This window comes from Cheilinus undulatus, linkage group 9, assembly GCF_018320785.1.
Source record: "Cheilinus undulatus linkage group 9, ASM1832078v1, whole genome shotgun sequence".
Lineage (NCBI taxonomy): Eukaryota > Metazoa > Chordata > Actinopteri > Labriformes > Labridae > Cheilinus > Cheilinus undulatus.
The window spans coordinates 23,314,933-23,332,650 of NC_054873.1; the positions used below are offsets into that span (position 1 = coordinate 23,314,933).

The window sequence follows — 17,718 nt, forward strand, 5'->3', positions numbered from 1 at the left end:
TGACATATGGGGTTGCATACAGCACAAAGCCCATTCAGAACGCCTAAGGACCAATGCCTAATCTGAAAACTGCATTAAACTATTACCAACCATTTTATCTGGCATTACAAGTAAAGAACACTCTATCTTTGTGCAACTAGAAATGATTACACTGCTTTTGAAATCAGTCATATATTTGTGACCTGGGCTGTTATATATGATTAATGCATTTACAGATGCTAAGCCTTGCACTGCTTACAGACTGTGTTTAATGCAGAATGTCTAGCATTTGGGGGGCAAATCAGCTTGCAGCCATATATGTTGATGTTTCCAAGCTTTTCAGTGTGATTTTAGGAGGGCCATCTTTGTGATGGTGGTAAGGTTAATCGCGCTGAAATACACCAAACATAAGATTAAGTAAGACTTAAATGTTGCTCTACCCTGTATCATTAGTACTTCACATTCAGCAAACACTGAGTACATTTTAAATGGTTTATTTCCGTTTAGTCAAACTTGTCTGGCCACTTGTTCAAACCAGACTCAAAGTGAACCGGTCTGAGATGTCTTTTAACTACGCATGCGTGTCAGGGTGATAGTTACAACATAGAAAAGTGAACTTAACACATTGTTCACGCGGCTGATTAAACGAGCTTCCAAAAGTCAAACTATAAAACTGCAGGAGAAAGCCGTTGAGCCCAAGTAAGACACAAAAGTGCCTGAGAGTGGAAGTGGTGTAAACGAAGGCGGAAGTAGCTCGACGTACACGAAAAAACGTTTGGTTTCCATCTTTTGTTTTGTAGTTGTGGCCGAGCCGGTAGACTGACGTCACTTCCTCGAGTTCTTTCCATTTGTTTGTAGCAAACGGGTCTGATACCATATACACCAAGGGTAGCGTTACTATTTTATCTTACATGAAAGAATGGAAACGGCAATTGACGTGTCGTCTATAAACTAATGAATTCTTAAACTATGCAAGAAACGTAGCAGCGACCAAACGTATTAGCATTAGCAAAGACAGGAAAACGTGCGTTCGCCAGCAGAAATTGTTGGTCAGCTAACGGTAGCTAGTTAGCTGGTTCTGGTTAATTGGCTAACTGTTGTGGGCTTCGCTTTTCCCAGTGGTGCCTTTATTCTGTGCACAATAACTTATCTGGCAGTTGTAAGCTGATGGAGTGCCCTCATCTGAACTCAAACGTGAGTCCCGTGGATTCCTCCCGGTTCCCCAACGGTACTCCGTCCTCCTGGTGCTGTAACGGTAAGAGCCGTTAGTCACTCTTTCACTCTCTTTAATTGACGTCAATGGAAAGAAAAATTACAGGTTTTATCTCCCATCCTCTACTGACAGTGATACCGCCACATTTGTCTTTAAGCTTGGCAATACATGTAGTTTGAAGATATACCGATGTATTTCCTATTAATACTTAGGATTGCAATATCGTATAGACATATTGCTCTGAGAAAAAAGGACGGCCAGGCCTAATGATCAGTAAAAATATTGCTGACCGTAAGCACCACTTACAACAAAATCTGTAGATCATTTGACAATGTATCTGAATTTTTCAGTCAAATTTGGAGTAACCATTTAATCCAGGAGCGTTTGTCATTTATTACTATATTATTACTCAAAAACGAAATAATATAAATTCATTTTGATGCTACAGAAACAAAAGCAGAAGTCCTACATACACAGTATTTGGGTAATTTATTGTAAATTATCCAAAATTTGAGGCAAACTCATGCACATTTCTAAATTGCACAAATATGTTGGCAACTAGGGGGCCGACCAATATTGCTTATTATTAGTGGTTCATAAGGCTGATACTCAGTATTTTAACTAATATGCAGCCGTTCTGACGAACAAAATGTTTTTAATTTGGAAAAAGTAAAATTGCATTATCAATAAAACAATGAAAAATAAACAATTAAGCCCTAGCTCTATCAACATGAGAAATGACTATGGATGAGTACCAACTTATCCAATACCTACCAGACCAAATTATAACATAGATATCACTACTTCATTTCATTACCTTTCTTATTGAATGAAAGGTAAGAAATGCATTACGAAATTTGTGTGATTTATAAGTTAAGTTACACCAGTTTCCTTTTATTATCCTATGTTTAACTGGCATCTTATAAAGATACTTCTCCAAGTCATTTACGATACCTAGACAGCTTTTATTCTCCTGTTGACTTCAACAATTTTTTTTTTCTCAAAAGTATCAATTCAGGCACCACACGGGCACCGGCAAAGTATAAAAAGTATCAATTTAGTACCAGCATCAGAAAAAAACCCAAACGATACCCAACCCTAGACATGGCACAGAGCAACACAGTACCAGCAGGAAAACAGGCCATGATGCTACAAGCTTATCGTTTAAGTGGCACCCAGGTTTAAGTGTTGATTGGCTACAACTCGTGTCATCTGAATTTCCCTGAGACTGATAAAGCATCCATCCATTCAACCAACCAACCAACCAACCAACCAGCCAACCAGTTTTTGTGAGACTGTGGAGAGGGAAAATAAAACCAGATGGGAAGAGGCACTTTGCAGTGGAACCAAAGTAGAGCCACCAAATGTTCCCAACATATATGTGCAGTTTAGACAGTGCAATTTCTCTTTTAGTCTAAAATATGAATGTAGATCATAACATTTCTGTGCTGTCTGATACCAGAAATCATTAGAATATGGCAGATTTAATCATTTTGAAACATACGGTACTTCAGGGGATATAACATTTTGACAACCTCAACGAAAAGAAATGTTGCCAATTGTTTTGCACAATTTAGACATTATGAAGAAGTTCGCCTACAAAATTGGGCAATATTGGGTGTCTAGGACTTCTGTTTTTGTCATTGTATCATCATTTAGGTTTCATTACCATTTGATTTTTACTAGAATAGTCTCAAAACATATAATTTTCTAGTATTATAACAACCATTTCTTAAAAAAGAGAGCTCAAAGTTTTGAGATTTTTTGTGTCATGTATTGTCCTGCCCTACTCTGATACAGTGTCATGTTTTATTTCTAGTTTGCAGGTCTAATAAAAGCCCTTGGATTTGCCTTACCTGTCTGGTGGTCCACTGTGGAAGGTAAACGTGAGGGTATTGTTGCTGTTTTCATTGTAGTAAACCTATCAAACCAGTAACTGAAACAAAATGGTGGTGTTTCTTGCTTTTGCTGTGTAAGCTTTTTGACTCTGGTAGACAAGTTAATTATACAAACATGTAAGGCCTGCAAAGCTAATGAAGGTTTTTTGTAAACAGAAAGAATTGTCAGGTTGATGCGATGGCTTTCAAGATACAAATGGCCCCGAAAGTCCTAGATTATCTCACCAGTTTTGGAAGATAAACAAATAAGGGCATTTCCCCAAAATAATACACGCTTTAGTTGACGAGGACCTCCTTTGTTCTCAAGATGGAATATTTGTCTATGGTAGATTATTTGATAACATTTGTTGGTATATCTCAGTCCAAATATCTATTAACCTTGAATTATTTACAAGTAGTTCCAGTGTTGAATGTTAAAAAAGCAATCTCCTTTTCATAGGTATGTCAATGGGCATGCAAAGAAACACTTTGAAGAGAGCCAGGTTGTTGGTGTAACTCAAAAGAAGGCTGAGAAACAAGAGAAAGAGAAATCCCATCATACTGTCTGCATGGACTGCAGCAGCTACACGCTATTTTGGTGAGTGTCCTTCCTGACCCTGTCTACTGTTGGTGACTCACTGTAGAGCCATGCTGAAGTACAGTAACCAAAGCTTTTTTGAACTTCTAAATCAATGATGTGTATGATGTGATTATAGGAACCATTGTTAATTATTAGCAAAAACAAGTGATCCAAATTGTATCAACAAATTGGTAACAATTACTTAAAAATGTCTATTATAACATTTGTAACTGTCGTTAAGTTTGTATGCTACTACAGTTAAACAAATTAAACACATTTGTGGTATGGTACCTCAGTTACCGTACAATGTTTGAACGTGTCCAGATCTTATAAAGTAATGATGTTTCATGACTGATGTGGATTTGTAGTTACAGATGTGATGACTTTGTTGTCAATGACACCAAGCTGGCGCAGGTACAGAAGTTTAGGGAACAGCTTCAAGGTTTAGAAAAGTAAGTACAAATCTCTAGAATTATGTTTTGTTATACTGTTGTGTCCTTCTGTTAACTGTTCTGCCATTTACCTTGAAAATCCACACACAAAATAATGGAAATGTTGTATTATTTAGGATTTTTTCTCCTTTTTCAACATACGATTTATTAGGGGTGGGAATCACTAGTGGCCCCACAATACGATATTGCGATATTTGGGTCACATTTCGATATTATTGCAATTTTAAACATTTTGTGATACAGTGAGTATTGCGATATCACATATTGCGATCTATACAATTTTTTCAACTGTTTAGCTGATTTAGCTTAATCTTGCCCTCATGTTTGTCGTATTTCCGCAGTATTTTGTCTTCATGAGGCACTTCTTGCAAACCTCATGTCCATCTCATTCGTGCCCTCCTTGCATTCCTAATGTTCTTCCCCTGGTGCTGTCATGTTTGTTGTACTAACTTTTTCCTGCTGTATGAGTGACACGTCTGCTGACCTCACTCTTCAAACAATTGATTTTATTTTCCCATTATCATAGACTTCAGTTCATATGAGCAATTGATTTTAAAGAATCGATTCTTGGTGGACAAGACGATACAGTATATCAACAGACAAAATATCGCGATATTATGCCGTATCGATTTTTTTCTCCCACCCCTACAATTTATTAATCCCCAAAGGGAAATAAAATGCACGCTCTATTATTAATCCCGCCACATACCTATAGGCCAGAAATACACACACACACACACACACACACACACACACACACACACACAAGATCCTATGATCATGCAGATGTGATAGTGAAGGGCTGCACATGAAAGTCAATAGAGCAGTTTCTCAAGGGCACCTTAGCAGAGCTCTGAAAGTAATCTGTTTCCTTGGACTTGAACCCTCAAGTTCCTAACCTAAGTCCCAACAGTCTGAGCTACTGTTGCCCCATCTTGGTAGATTAAAGGTGTTTGAGATCAAAGCATATCTGGGCCATAAACATGCACGTGTCAAAATTCACATGATCAATGTTTTGTAACTGTTCTAAAACTGTTGGTGCTCAGATAAGATGCTTTTCCATCTTGCAGCTCAGCATTGATAGCTGACAGACAGAGGAAAAGAAAACTTCAGGAAAGTGCAGATCAAGACAGCAAGTTGCTAAAAGACAGTGTAAGTGCCTGAAAATATTTTCAGGTTTTCAGATTTCATAAGAAGCAATGTTTAATACAACTCTATTCATTTCTTTGTCAGGAAGGGGCTGCTTTAGGTGCTACAGGCCTGAGGAACTTGGGTAACACGTGCTTCATGAATGCCATTCTGCAGTCCCTCAGGTAAGCTCTGCACTGAAAATGAGGTATGTGGGTGGTAAACGGGGGTTGAAGCATGGTGCATTTGCTCTGCCCTTGTAGACCCAGGGCCTCATGACCAGTCATCCTTTATTAACACAGTCTGGGGCACAGTCAGGGGAATTACTCAGGCTGCTTGGAAACAAGACACAGTCATAGCCCAGGTTTTTACAGCTTACACATACAGCTATTGTCCTGGGTCCTATAATACTACAGTCATGTAGTAGCATTTGTTTTACTATTATGGACCATTTACTTAAACATGCCAAAGTACATTTCTTTCTTTATCAGCTCTTATTTTCCATTGATTTCAGTTTTGTATTTAATCAACATTCACAGTCCAGATGTGTTAATATATATAATATATCGTGTAATACACGATATGCAGAAGTTTAAATATGTCCACTTTTTTACCATCTATTTTGAGTTCTTTTACACAAATACATTAGATGCATAGACAGCAGTACCATCTCGGTATTTGTTCTGTATTTTAACAATGAAATGATGGCATGGGAAGTACAAGTTCAGTTACTGATTGTTCAGGCAGTATTTGCTAAACAGCTACAGCCGTCAGCACAACTGTTTTTGAAAGCTAGCTTGACAATAAAAGCATTAATCTAAAGACATTAAAGCATACATATCAATCACCTACAAAAATACACAAGGTTGAATTTTAAAATCTTTCAGTTATATCAGGGTTCATGTGGATCCTTAAAAAGTCTTAAATAATCTTGAATTGCACCTTTGAAATTTAAAGCCATAAAAAGTCTTTGCAAGTCAGATTTTTACATGTGGGAGTTCATATATTTAAAAGTCATTTTGACTAAGACATGCCCCTATCATATGTTTGTTTTTGAGCCAATCTTTGATTATTTTAATCATCTTCCTCACAAATTGTTGCATAAATATTCTCTATGATTAAGGGAATTCCGTGTTGGATGTTCTAAATTTACTGGGGAAGGACCCCAGACCCTCTTCCGATTTTATCTCACTGTGATTTAATAAACTCGGTACTGTTGTAAGACACTAGGTCAGTTTTCTAACATCTGGGCTACCATGTTGCCAGCTTAAAAATCCTTGCAGCCCACCCATATTTTAACAGGTCTTCTCTGACAAATAGTGTATTCTGCTTTTTGATATTCAAGCTGTTTTGCGTTATGCTCAGCAATATCAATAATCTGTAAACTGGTAGAATAGGGGCATCAAATGCCCCAGAAATGATTGAATTAGAGCATCAGTGACCAAAAAAATCTGTTTTACCCTATGCCATGTGCAGTTCATTAAATCAGAAAATTCAGCCCTGGTCAGATGTACTGAGAAATCTCATGCCTTTCATTTCACTGTTTACCATGCAAAAAGTGGTATTATTTTTCTCAGTTCAGGTCTTTAAAGAGTCTAAATTTTATTTTTAGATGTGTGTAGGAACCCTGAACTAAACAATCAGGGTCAGCAGCAATAATGTAAAATACACTTGAATTATCTGCAGTTAGAATACAAGAATAATGTGTCATCAACAAAAAACATTATTGCAAGTCATTTAAGTCAATTTATGTTTTCTGTCCCTCTTAAGATTATTTGACCTTGCACATATTTGATCATAGATCTTCCTTCTTTTACATTGTCTGGTATTATAAATCTCAGTTGGCAAATATCTCATACATGTGTTTCCCTCTTAACAGCAACATCGAGCAGTTCAGCTGTTATTTCAAGGAGTTGCCTGCAGTTGCTTTGCGCAGTGGTAAGACAGCAGGAAGGAGGATGTACCACACCCGCAGCCAAGGGGACACCAGTGTGTAAGGTCCTCTTCTGGAAGGGGGTTGGGAGGGAATTAATGGGTTCAGTGAATTGAACTGAAATTAATTTTAGCAAGTACATTAATGTCAGAACTGCTCAAAATTGACTTTTGCTGTGAGGCTTACAACAGCACTACTTTTGTTTGAGAAAAATGTTGATTTTGATGCAGTGCAGCACTAGCAATGGGACCTTTTTGTTGTTGAGAAATGATGTCAGAGAGAAATAAAAAGACTATACTTTGATGGAGTGTAAGACAGCCAGAGTTTGTGCAGCAAGGTAATGAGGTTTCTCTATGGATTTCCTTTGGAATTAATAAAGTATCTATCTATCTATCTATGGACAGGTCTTTGGTGGAAGAGTTCAGGAAAACCCTTTGCTCCCTGTGGCAGGGCAGCCAGACTGCTTTCAGTCCAGACTCCTTGTTTTATGCTATATGGAAAATCATGCCAAGTTTCAGGTAGGCCAAAACCTTACAATAAATACATAACTCACATTACTTCCTTTTGACTTTTGTTTATTGTCACTATAATAAAGTTTCTAACAGCTACAATACTGCTTTAGGCAAACTTTTAAAAATGAACTGTTAAGTGTAACTGTTGTGTGTTTGTGTTCAGGGGCTATCAGCAGCAGGATGCCCACGAGTTCATGCGTTACCTGCTGGATCACCTTCACAGGGAGCTCCAGCAAAGTCGCAACGGGGCATCGCACCAAGTGTCACCTCAGGATGGGGTCAGGCTGCCCGCTGCAGAGGGAAAATACAGCATGTAAGCCTATGTTACTTTACACTTGTGTTGATCCTGCCAAGATTTCTTCCCACCTTTCTGTTGTTTTCAAGTTTCTAACAAGCCAGACACTTTTATTCAGCAAAGTTTAGAAAAGTATAGTCTTTGAGTTTGAACTCTTGAGAAGTTTCAATAATCATGTTAGAAATTTGCTACATTCTCACCAATCAGATAATTTAAACACTAAATTTTAATTTATAAAAACTTTATGTTTGCCTTTGATTTTTTTTTTAGCAGAAATGGGACTGCCAGTGTTGTCACATCCATCTTTGGTGGCATACTTCAGAACGAAGTGAACTGCCTGATATGTGGGACAGAATCTCGGAAGTTGGATCCGTTCCTTGGTAAAGCAGCACATTTTTCTGAGTAACCACATACAGTAGGCTGAAAAGACGCTGTTATTTTGTGACTGGAAAGACATTCCCCTGGTTAACTTACTTTAACAACAAAGAGATGAAGGAACTTAAACACAATGCCTAAATGATGGTTTTCTATATTTACTGTGGCAAAAATAGATTTGGTTTCTGCTAAATCAAAGTAGATAAAAGATTGTAAATGCAGAAAAATAAAAAGGCTGATGTATGCACAGAAAATGTATTTTAATCTGTTTTTTTTTTCTCAGATCTGTCTTTGGACATTCCCAGTCAGTTCAGACAAAAGAGGAGTAAGGACCAGGAGCCAGGGCCCACGTGTACCCTGCGTGGTAAGTTCATCTCTGACTGACTGAGATAACTCATGGCATTTTTGAATGGTTAATATCTAATTGTGTGCTGTTTAGATTATTGACAGCAATTTATATTTTTTCTGCTTCTTATAGACTGCTTACGTAGCTTTACTGACCTGGAGGAACTTGATGAAACTGAGCTGTACTATTGCCATAAATGTAAAAAGCGACAGAAATCCACAAAGAAGTTCTGGATTCAGAAGCTGCCAAAGGTAAGAGAGATATTCTCAGTGCTTATATGCCAAATGACTGTTTATTTTATGAACATAAAGTAGTGGGTAAAAAATTATTGTTTGGCTGTAATTTGAGGTTGTATTTCCAATTGTAGGTTTTGTGTCTGCACCTGAAAAGGTTCCACTGGACAGCCTTTTTAAGAAACAAGGTGGATACCTATGTGGAGTTCCCACTGAAAGGCTTGGACATGAGGGGATACTTACTTGAGGTGAGCTCCAATAAGTAAATGCTGATTATAAAATTCAAGAATGCTATTTCAGACAGGTTGCAGCAGAGTAAAATTCCATCAAATACATTTATATCTGGTTTAAAATAATAAGGATGAAAACCCTAAAACCAACACGACCCATTCACTAGAGCCAAAGTTAGAACTGTCAGAGGTCAGAAGTCAACTTTGCTCTGTCAGTTTGGCCTGAGAGAAAATGAGCTGCAGCCCTGTGGAAAAACACTGGCTGCACCCATTACACTGTATGCAAAATGAATAACAGCTTCACAAACACTTGTGTTAATACGCCTGCCTGCTATTTTAAGGGTCCATGTTTTGGAAGATTTCAAGTGAATAACATTCACAGAGTAGTCATAGGGGAAATTTTATACATGTAGTTCTCATATGAAACATGAAATGAGCAACAGATGTTCTTTTGTGTCATATTTAAACCTTTATGCTCATGGTTGTGAAGGCAAGATAGTAGTCATACCAAGGAAGAATCTTAAGTTAAATACCATACAGCTGAATTGTTGTCGTGAAATATGAGTTTGAATGACTGCATTCTAACTTAGGCACAAACAAAGCTGACAGAATGGAGAATAAACCTTTAAAATGAGATGTATGAGGTTTTGTTATATGCAGTAATTACAATGGCTGCATTGCCAAACTGGTATTTAAGTCAAACCGAAACTTTCTTCGAAAGTCAGCTGATGATGGATTTCTATCCACAAAGAAAGATGCAATCTGCTTGACTGTCAGAGGGATCGATGCCACCCTCTGCTGGCTGACCAGTGATGCACTGCTACTGGAAAATAGTGTGGCTGGATGAACTGATAATCTCTTTGTGTTTGTTAAACTTTTATAGTTGTCAGCTCTAGAAATTGGAGAGTGTCTGCCCCTTGTTTGTAGGTAGAGACATTATCCACAAGTAATTTCAAGCTTTTGATCTTTAAATATTTTTGCATGTAATAAATGCAAGGCGAAGTGTACAAGAGGGTATTTGTGTTGTGAAAGATGACATTTTTGATGCGGTGAAAATGGCAGCACGAGTGTATATGTGGTGCTGTCCACAGTGCTGAAGACAGCTGACTGGCATCTGTCACTCAGACACTGAGGGAGGGAGAAACGGCCCTTTTCTCTCAAGGTTATTTTGAGTGATTGTCGTGATTGCTCTGGTGTTTCCACCATGCATCATTGATACATTCTTTGACCCAATGATCATGTTGACTATTGTTTATTTAACCAGCCAAAATGCATCTTTCTTACTACTGCACTCCTGAATGCAATGCAAACAGACAAACAGCAGTGGGTGATAGAGAGAGGAGATGAAGTAGAGAAAGTGGCAGCTAAAAATGAACAGGCTACCACAATATCCCGCACTAATCATGTCTGATATGTGCGTTATGGCTGTATGGGTGTAAAAGGAACAACAATTATAATTGTATTAGTAATCACAAATAATAATTTGCTCATAATGGCACTTGTAAATAGGGCGGGGCAATCTGATGCAATCTTCAAATCACAAAATGTGCAATGTCTTTTTTTTTACCTGGAATTTGCTTCAAAATACCAGTTTAAAACTTTTTATGCAGCAGAGGTGTTATGCATCACACAATCATGCAATCATTCAAGTGCCATTTTTTAAAACAGTATAAAAAAATCTCACTGTCTCTATTTTCTGTACTTTGTATGGCATAAAAATGATCAGTCCCTTCAATACAGCATTTCACATCCAATCTGCAATACAATTAAAATCATCACAATAAGATACTTTCTCAAAATTGTTCAGCCCTAGTTTAATATAATATTGTGCTGGTTATGATATAGAATGATTCATTGCTTTTGTTTGTTGGAAAATACATAAGATGAGGAACTTAAGGAATAATCACATTTCAAATCACAGTTGCAATATTGGGTAAAAATATTGCAATTAAATTATTTTTCCAAATCGTTCAGCCCTACTTATAAATACTTTAATAGAAGAAGTGCAGTTGTTTTATGTAGTTCTGAACCCATAAGTGCCACAAAATATTTATAGTGTTTAAAATGCCAACCAAGAGTAAAATGACATGACTAGCTGGAGAGTAAGTATATGCTATGTGGTAAAACATACCAATGAGTGGTCACATACTGTAGTATGTTGATAGGCTTAGGCTTGTTAATAGGGGTGGGTAAAAATATTGATTAATCGATGCATCGCAATATTTCCCCCCTCAATTCAATATCGATTCAGCAAATCCTCTGAATCGATTCACCTCCTGGCCAGTGGGGGTCACAACAACCAACCATAACCATGTTATGTGAGGTTTATCACAATTTCCAAGAGGAAAGAAATATTATTAAAGTTTACATGCACTTTACTTTTTCAGTGTTTATACAGAACTGGTATGTTTTTTACTTTTGTATTCCTTATGCACAAATAAGTTATTTTTGTGCAAATTTTCATTTTCAGATGTTTTATTGCTGAAAAATGTGAGGTGACCTATCACATATGTTCACATGGGCATGAAAATAATTATTAAAAATTGTCAACAGGTCATTTGTGTATTTCTACTTCTTACTGAATCAACATCAAAGCATTTAAATCAATATTGAATCGATATCGAATTGAATCGCAACCTAAAGAATCGAAATCGAATTGAATCGTGAGGTTCTTTGCAATACCCAGCCCTACTTGATAGGCTGTGTTACCTTCATTGTAAGGTTCAAATGTGTTTTGCGACTCTCCATTGATTTGTTAGAGGTAGGTAAATGTCTCTTTCAATTTAAAAGGTTTCCGTCCTCTGGGATAGGTGCTCAGTAAAGAGACCCCTAATCCCAATGTTGCCCTTATGTGCTACTGGTAAGTTACACAACCTACCACATGACCCTCAGTTGCCACTGCAACCCAAACAGCGTTGTCTATGTGAGTGTCTGCCTTTCATGTCATGCTGGTTTATCTGTGATGCCAGCAGTGTCTCCTATAGCCTCAGTGTACATTTAGGAAACACACAGACACTACCTACACCAGCCATCCCCAAATGGCGGTCTCTCTCTCTCTCTCTCTCTCTCTCTCTCTATATATATATATATATTTATATATATATATATATATATATATTTTTTTTTTTTTTTTTTTTTTTTTACAGTGCTTAACAAATTTATTAGACCACATGTCATATTTGTCTCAAAGACCACCCAGCATCATGAAGTGCTTTAATGCGGACTCTTTCATTTTCAGTGAGCTCTCCCCATTTTGAACAGGAATGAGGGATTTCAAACTGAATTCACCCAAGTTTGAGCCGGCTCACTGGGCTTCTCTGAGAAGTCAGATATTAATGAAGCATAACATTCAACCACTAAAACTCACTTTTCTCTTCAGGAATGCAAGTAAATAACTATAATTTGACATATTAATCAAGAAATAATAATGTGCTTTACTGTTTTTGCAGTTTTTGTGTAAATGAGTAAATTTGAAAATTCATGGATAACAATAATAATTATAATTTAGCATTAAAAACATCATTTCTGTTAAAGAGCTTCTACATATTGGTGTATTAACCATTGCAGAAACATAAAAAATGATTTTGGTAATTACCAATGCTGTTAATTTAGGGCAGCTGTGGCATAAACCTTAGTTTGGTTAGAGTTAGGGGGGTCTAATAAATCTGTTAAGCACAGTATATATTTATTTATATAATAAAAAATGTAAAAAGAAAAAAAAAAATCCGATGTCTGGCCCTCGGCTTTCTGTCCTTGAAATATTTTGGCCCTTGGGGAAAAAGTAATTGGGGAACCCTGACCTACACAGTGCACATTTTACTAACTTCTAATTTCAGGCAGACTTTACAGCAGTCAAATCAAGAAACAGAAAAAAGTGGTTTTGGTTTACATCAAACAACAAAGAAGTGGCAGCATGAAGTGCTTCAGGTCACATGTCTTAACATTGCATATCTTGCAAACATCACCATCACATTATAAAACAGTTCAGCTCTAATCTATGTTTTGTCCAACAAGTCCAACAACACCTCAGGGAGGCTAGAAATTAAGCTTTCAAGTTATTCTTGTATTTGTATTGCTGATGTTGCAAAGCCTCTCGTCGTTGTGAATCTGTATAATACAATGGTTTAAGAGTAGCACAGGTTTTATGTAAATGATCGTATTTGTCTGCCTCCTTCTACACTGTAAGTCGTCAAATGGTGAAGTTGTGAGTGTATTAAGACCATGAGAAAGAAATAGCTTAAAAAGTTAATAATGGTATCAGTAGATATTTCATGGGCTGTAAATATCGGTCTATCAGTTGTAAATGTATATGCAAATAAGTAAGTGGAGTTTTAGGACGGACCAACAAAGCCACATAAGCTGAAGTCATTTTCTTTGTACATCCTTATTCCTTAAACTTTAAAGTTTGTCTTAAGGACTGAAGTTTTAAGTCTAACCTACATTTATATAATGATTTCAAGACTGGTATTAGCTTGAATGAATTTGTAAATATCAGATACTGTCAGAAACCCAACATTCATCTATACTAATGATTTTTGTTTGTTTTTAGCCTGAAAATTCATTACCAGACAGCTGCCTGTATGACCTTTCTGCTGTTGTGGTTCATCATGGATCTGGGTGAGTGAATGAAGAGTCACAAAATAAAATAGAAATGGAGAAGTTGAAACCAGTATGAGCTTTTATTTTTAGATTTATTTCCCCTTTTTAAAAAGCACACATGCAATACTTTAGTTTTGCAGGATCTTTTACTTGTGTGTTTACCTCTTGCTGATGTATGATGATGATGTTCATATGCATGCTTTTTTCCCTTTTTCACAGTAGCGGACTTAACTGTTGTATAGCTACAAAAGCCAACACTGGATCATAAATCCAGATATAACCATTTGCCAACCAGCTCTGCCTACCACAGATGGCTGTCATTCATCCTGTCAAAACTAATGTGATCCAATTTGTTGCAAAGCCTAGTTGACAGCTGCTTTTTAAATATTAATGCAGCCGCTAAATGCTGAAAGGCATAAAGCTGAGAGTCCTAGAAAATGCATTGTTTGGTAAGAACTGTCAATCAAACAGCTGTTGTTTCACCCTTAGCCTCTAGGTGGCCATGTTGCACTGCTGCTGCTGTTGAGCTGAACGTGTCCCCCTAACTTCAGCAGCAATAAAGTAAATGTTAAAAGTAACCATACAGCACAAGGTGAGATAAATGTGTGTGTTCACAGGGTTGGATCAGGACATTACACAGCATATGGCAGCCACGAGGGCCGCTGGTACCACTTTAATGACAGCACGGTGACTCTGACCACTGAGGACACAGTGAGGAAGGCCAAGGCCTACATCCTCTTCTACGTGGAAAGGACCAACCAGGTGGCCTCAGACAAGACTGTCACCATCAGTATGGCCACAGAAAATCCTGCAGTGAACAGTGTTTCCTTAGTAGTGTGTCAGGAGGAGGCTGTGGCGGACGGAGCTCCCACAGATATGGATTTGATGGATGAGGCATCCTCACACATAGAAACAGTGGATGTACCAGCTCCTGATAATGCAGCATTGGGAAATGTGGGCGAAGACGAAGCTGACTTACATGAAGCTGACACAGCTTTAATGGAGGCTGCAGCAGATAGCGATACCTCAGACAAGGCGGCAACAGAGGAAGCAAGCCAAGCAGTGCAAGCGGTTACACAATGATTTAGTCAGACTGCCTCAGACCAGCTTCTCAACCCACTTGTACTTAACCTCAGTCACATTTTCTAGTGTTTGATTCAAATAGTTTATTTCATGTTAAAGTATGAGCATTTTGCTCTTAAAGAACTGCATGACAGCATCATGTAAGATTTGCTGCTTTATTTGTTTAGTATTCCTTTTTGTATTCCTTTCCATGATGATGAATCTCTCAGTTGAGGCAGACTTCTCTGTATCTTATGGATTCAAATGGACATTATTTAAAATAATAAAGAAAAACTAGCCTGTAAAACCTCAGTTGGTCCAATGTTTAGGCAAGAAAAAAGGGATGGATCATGTCAAGACACTGTCACTATAACAATATTTTTTTTTTTTAATTTTCTATAATATAATTTTCAACTTCAGAACCTCGTTGCCCTTATTTTCCAGTTCTTTAGGAAAATGTTAGGATGCAAAATGCAGTGCATTTATGGACTGACAAAAGTTCTCATTTGAGCCTTAGAGAGATATTTTACCTTGTCAGTCAGAACCAATGTGAACAAAGATCATTCTCAAGATGTTTTTGCCTGTATTGATGCTGGAGTGTAATTAAGAGTTGATTTGCTCTAAATGGACTTGAAAAACAAGCCTTGATGAAATGAAAGTGAACAATATGAAATACAACAAAGAATCTTTTTTTCAAATGTTTGATGTTTTTCATTTATCTTGGAAAAAGAAATGACAAATTTCACTCTTCTTTTTTAGGTAATGGTTTCATTTGGAAATATAAATACACAGAATAAAATATATGCTTACATTACATGGAATTTCTTTCCCTTCTTTTAAAATTCAACAAACGGAAAATCGCCTCCCACTCCCTACTTAACAGAACAAATGACACAATCCACTTTATATAGAAATTAAAATTAAAAGTGAAAAAAGTATTTTTGAGTGAGGATTCATTGGTTTACCTAGTGTAAGTTCCTATAAAGTTATAACCACAAAATATGCCAGACAAATAAATAATGTATATTGATTGGAGGACTTTTGGTTTAATCACAACAAACAAAACAATATACAAGGAAATTCTGGATTTCCAAGGTCGCCAAAATTTTAATTTTCCATGTTATATTACATAATTAAATGATTCTTACAGTTTTCAAGCCTGATCAGTATACTGTATGTATTTATATTTTTAGAATAATTATTTCACAGGTTCACCCCCCTAACTGACAGACAATGAGACTGAATATTTGTTCATATTTTTGGTTTATTTTTCATATATCAATGTTTCCTTATTTTACACAAATTCTGGATATTTTGTGGTAATTGTTCAGTTAAAGCTTTGTACACTGTTTGTATTGTATTCTACTAAATCTGTAAATTCTAGTATATTCATCTGAAGGAACAGAGGATTAGTTAGCTCGTAATCGTGTTTGTTGCTTATGATTCATATGGCTTTCTTTTGCAGTAGCAGAATAGAGTTGGTCTTTGTTTTAAACGTTTTTCCCCCAGACCTCTACACTGTATGTCGTGCAGGACAATGCGTAAATAATAATAGTCTACAAAGAATTCTGGCTTAAGAAATCTTGAGCTTTGTAAAGAATTGGAATTTTGGCTGTGCCATAGTTCATATGAGACTTCGAATTTAGTTTACTGTCAAGACTAAATGCCAGGTTTCCAAAAAATATGCATTTTCTTTTACCAAGGGGAAGTCTTATTACCTCTGCTAAGGAGGTTATGTGATCAGCAGGGTTTGTTAGTTTGTTAGTTTGTTAGCAACATAACTTAAAAAGTTAAGGACGGATTTTGATGAAATTTTCAGGAAATGTCACAAATGGCATAAGGAAGAACTGATTAGATTTTAGGAGTGATCCGCATCACCGTCTGGATCCAGAAATTTTTTAAAGGATTCTTTACTATTGGGAGATAGGACTAATGGCAGAGGTCTGCACTCTCCGAGTGCTTTTCTAGTTTGTCATTAGCATCAAACTATTTCTCTGCTGTCTGTAGTTCTTTCTCAACTGTATCCAGAAGTTTCAGGTGTTCCCACTACAAAAGATCATTGTGTCATCAGCAAATAAAACACACTTAAGGGATTTTAATGCCAAATATCGTTAATATACAATATGAACTACAATAGTCCAAATACTGAACCCTGTGGCACCCTCAAAGGTTAGACTGTATCTCTGTAATTTATACAGTAACAGTTTACAGTCAATGGTGTCAAATGCTTCTTGTAAAACAACAAATATCCCAACCATATTTCGTTTCTCTCAGTTGCATTTGTAATTTCTTCAATGAAATCTATTAGCGTGAGTGAAGAGGTTCTAGTTCACCTGAATTCATTTTGTCGTTCACATAGTGTGTTGTTTGTAAGTAGATTCATTTAGACTTTTTACAAAATATGTTTTTCAATTCTTTTTGAGAATTTTGATAACAGTGAGATGGGTCTATCGTTCGAGAAAATGCATTTAACACCTTGGAGCAGGAGATACTATCACTGACACTTTGTAGACCACAGCTTCACACATCTTCATCCATGACCTCTCCTAATTCATTCTCCCAGTCTGCCTTGATCTTTGGAAGGGACTAATTTTTGAGGGAAGCAATATGATCCGATATTTTTAAGATCAGACTTTTTGAATAAACAGAAATCATCTAATCCTGTTTGGAAAGTTGTGGTCATAGCGTAGGAAAAAACATGCCAGATTTGACGGTAAAGGAACAAAGAATTTAAGTGATAAGTCACTGAAACTTGCAAATATGCCATTAATGTACATATCTTTAAATTTAGAAATGCCTACTCTTTGACACAATGAGAACACAGAATCCAGTTTAGCTGGGAGGAAGGGATGGTTATTATATTTAATACTTTCTTAAGAAACTGACCGAACCAAAAGTTTTTCC

The 17,718-nt window shown here is 36.8% G+C and overlaps 1 protein-coding gene across 2 annotated transcripts; it reads left to right on the plus strand.

The window, feature by feature from the left end:
* The first annotated feature begins 827 nt into the window (after nucleotides 1–827).
* Nucleotides 828–15,628, plus strand: usp3 (ubiquitin specific peptidase 3). 2 transcript variants are annotated; one of them, XM_041796379.1, is made up of 15 exons: nucleotides 828–1,234; nucleotides 3,012–3,072; nucleotides 3,530–3,667; nucleotides 4,018–4,101; nucleotides 5,172–5,253; nucleotides 5,335–5,414; nucleotides 7,109–7,222; nucleotides 7,567–7,680; nucleotides 7,838–7,987; nucleotides 8,240–8,349; nucleotides 8,628–8,708; nucleotides 8,823–8,941; nucleotides 9,058–9,171; nucleotides 13,703–13,770; nucleotides 14,370–15,628. In XM_041796379.1, exons 1-15 carry the CDS (start codon nucleotides 1,147–1,149, stop codon nucleotides 14,833–14,835), a joined length of 1,869 nt encoding a protein of 622 aa, XP_041652313.1. In that variant the 5' UTR covers nucleotides 828–1,146; the 3' UTR covers nucleotides 14,836–15,628. The 2 variants fall into 2 exon arrangements, with proteins under 2 accessions (XP_041652313.1, XP_041652314.1); XM_041796380.1 differs by having other exon boundaries at nucleotides 8,243–8,349.
* Nucleotides 15,629–17,718: the final 2,090 nt, after the last annotated feature.

Bases quoted from the DNA above. Each gene is read 5' to 3' on its own strand.
- usp3 (XM_041796379.1), top strand. From the start codon at position 1,147: ATGGAGTGCCCTCATCTGAACTCAAACGTGAGTCCCGTGGATTCCTCC. The intron at 3,073-3,529 runs GTAAACGTGAGG...TCCTTTTCATAG, and splicing joins CTGGTGGTCCACTGTGGAAG to GTATGTCAATGGGCATGCAA. The intron at 7,988-8,239 runs GTAAGCCTATGT...TTTTTTTTTTAG, and splicing joins GCAGAGGGAAAATACAGCAT to CAGAAATGGGACTGCCAGTG.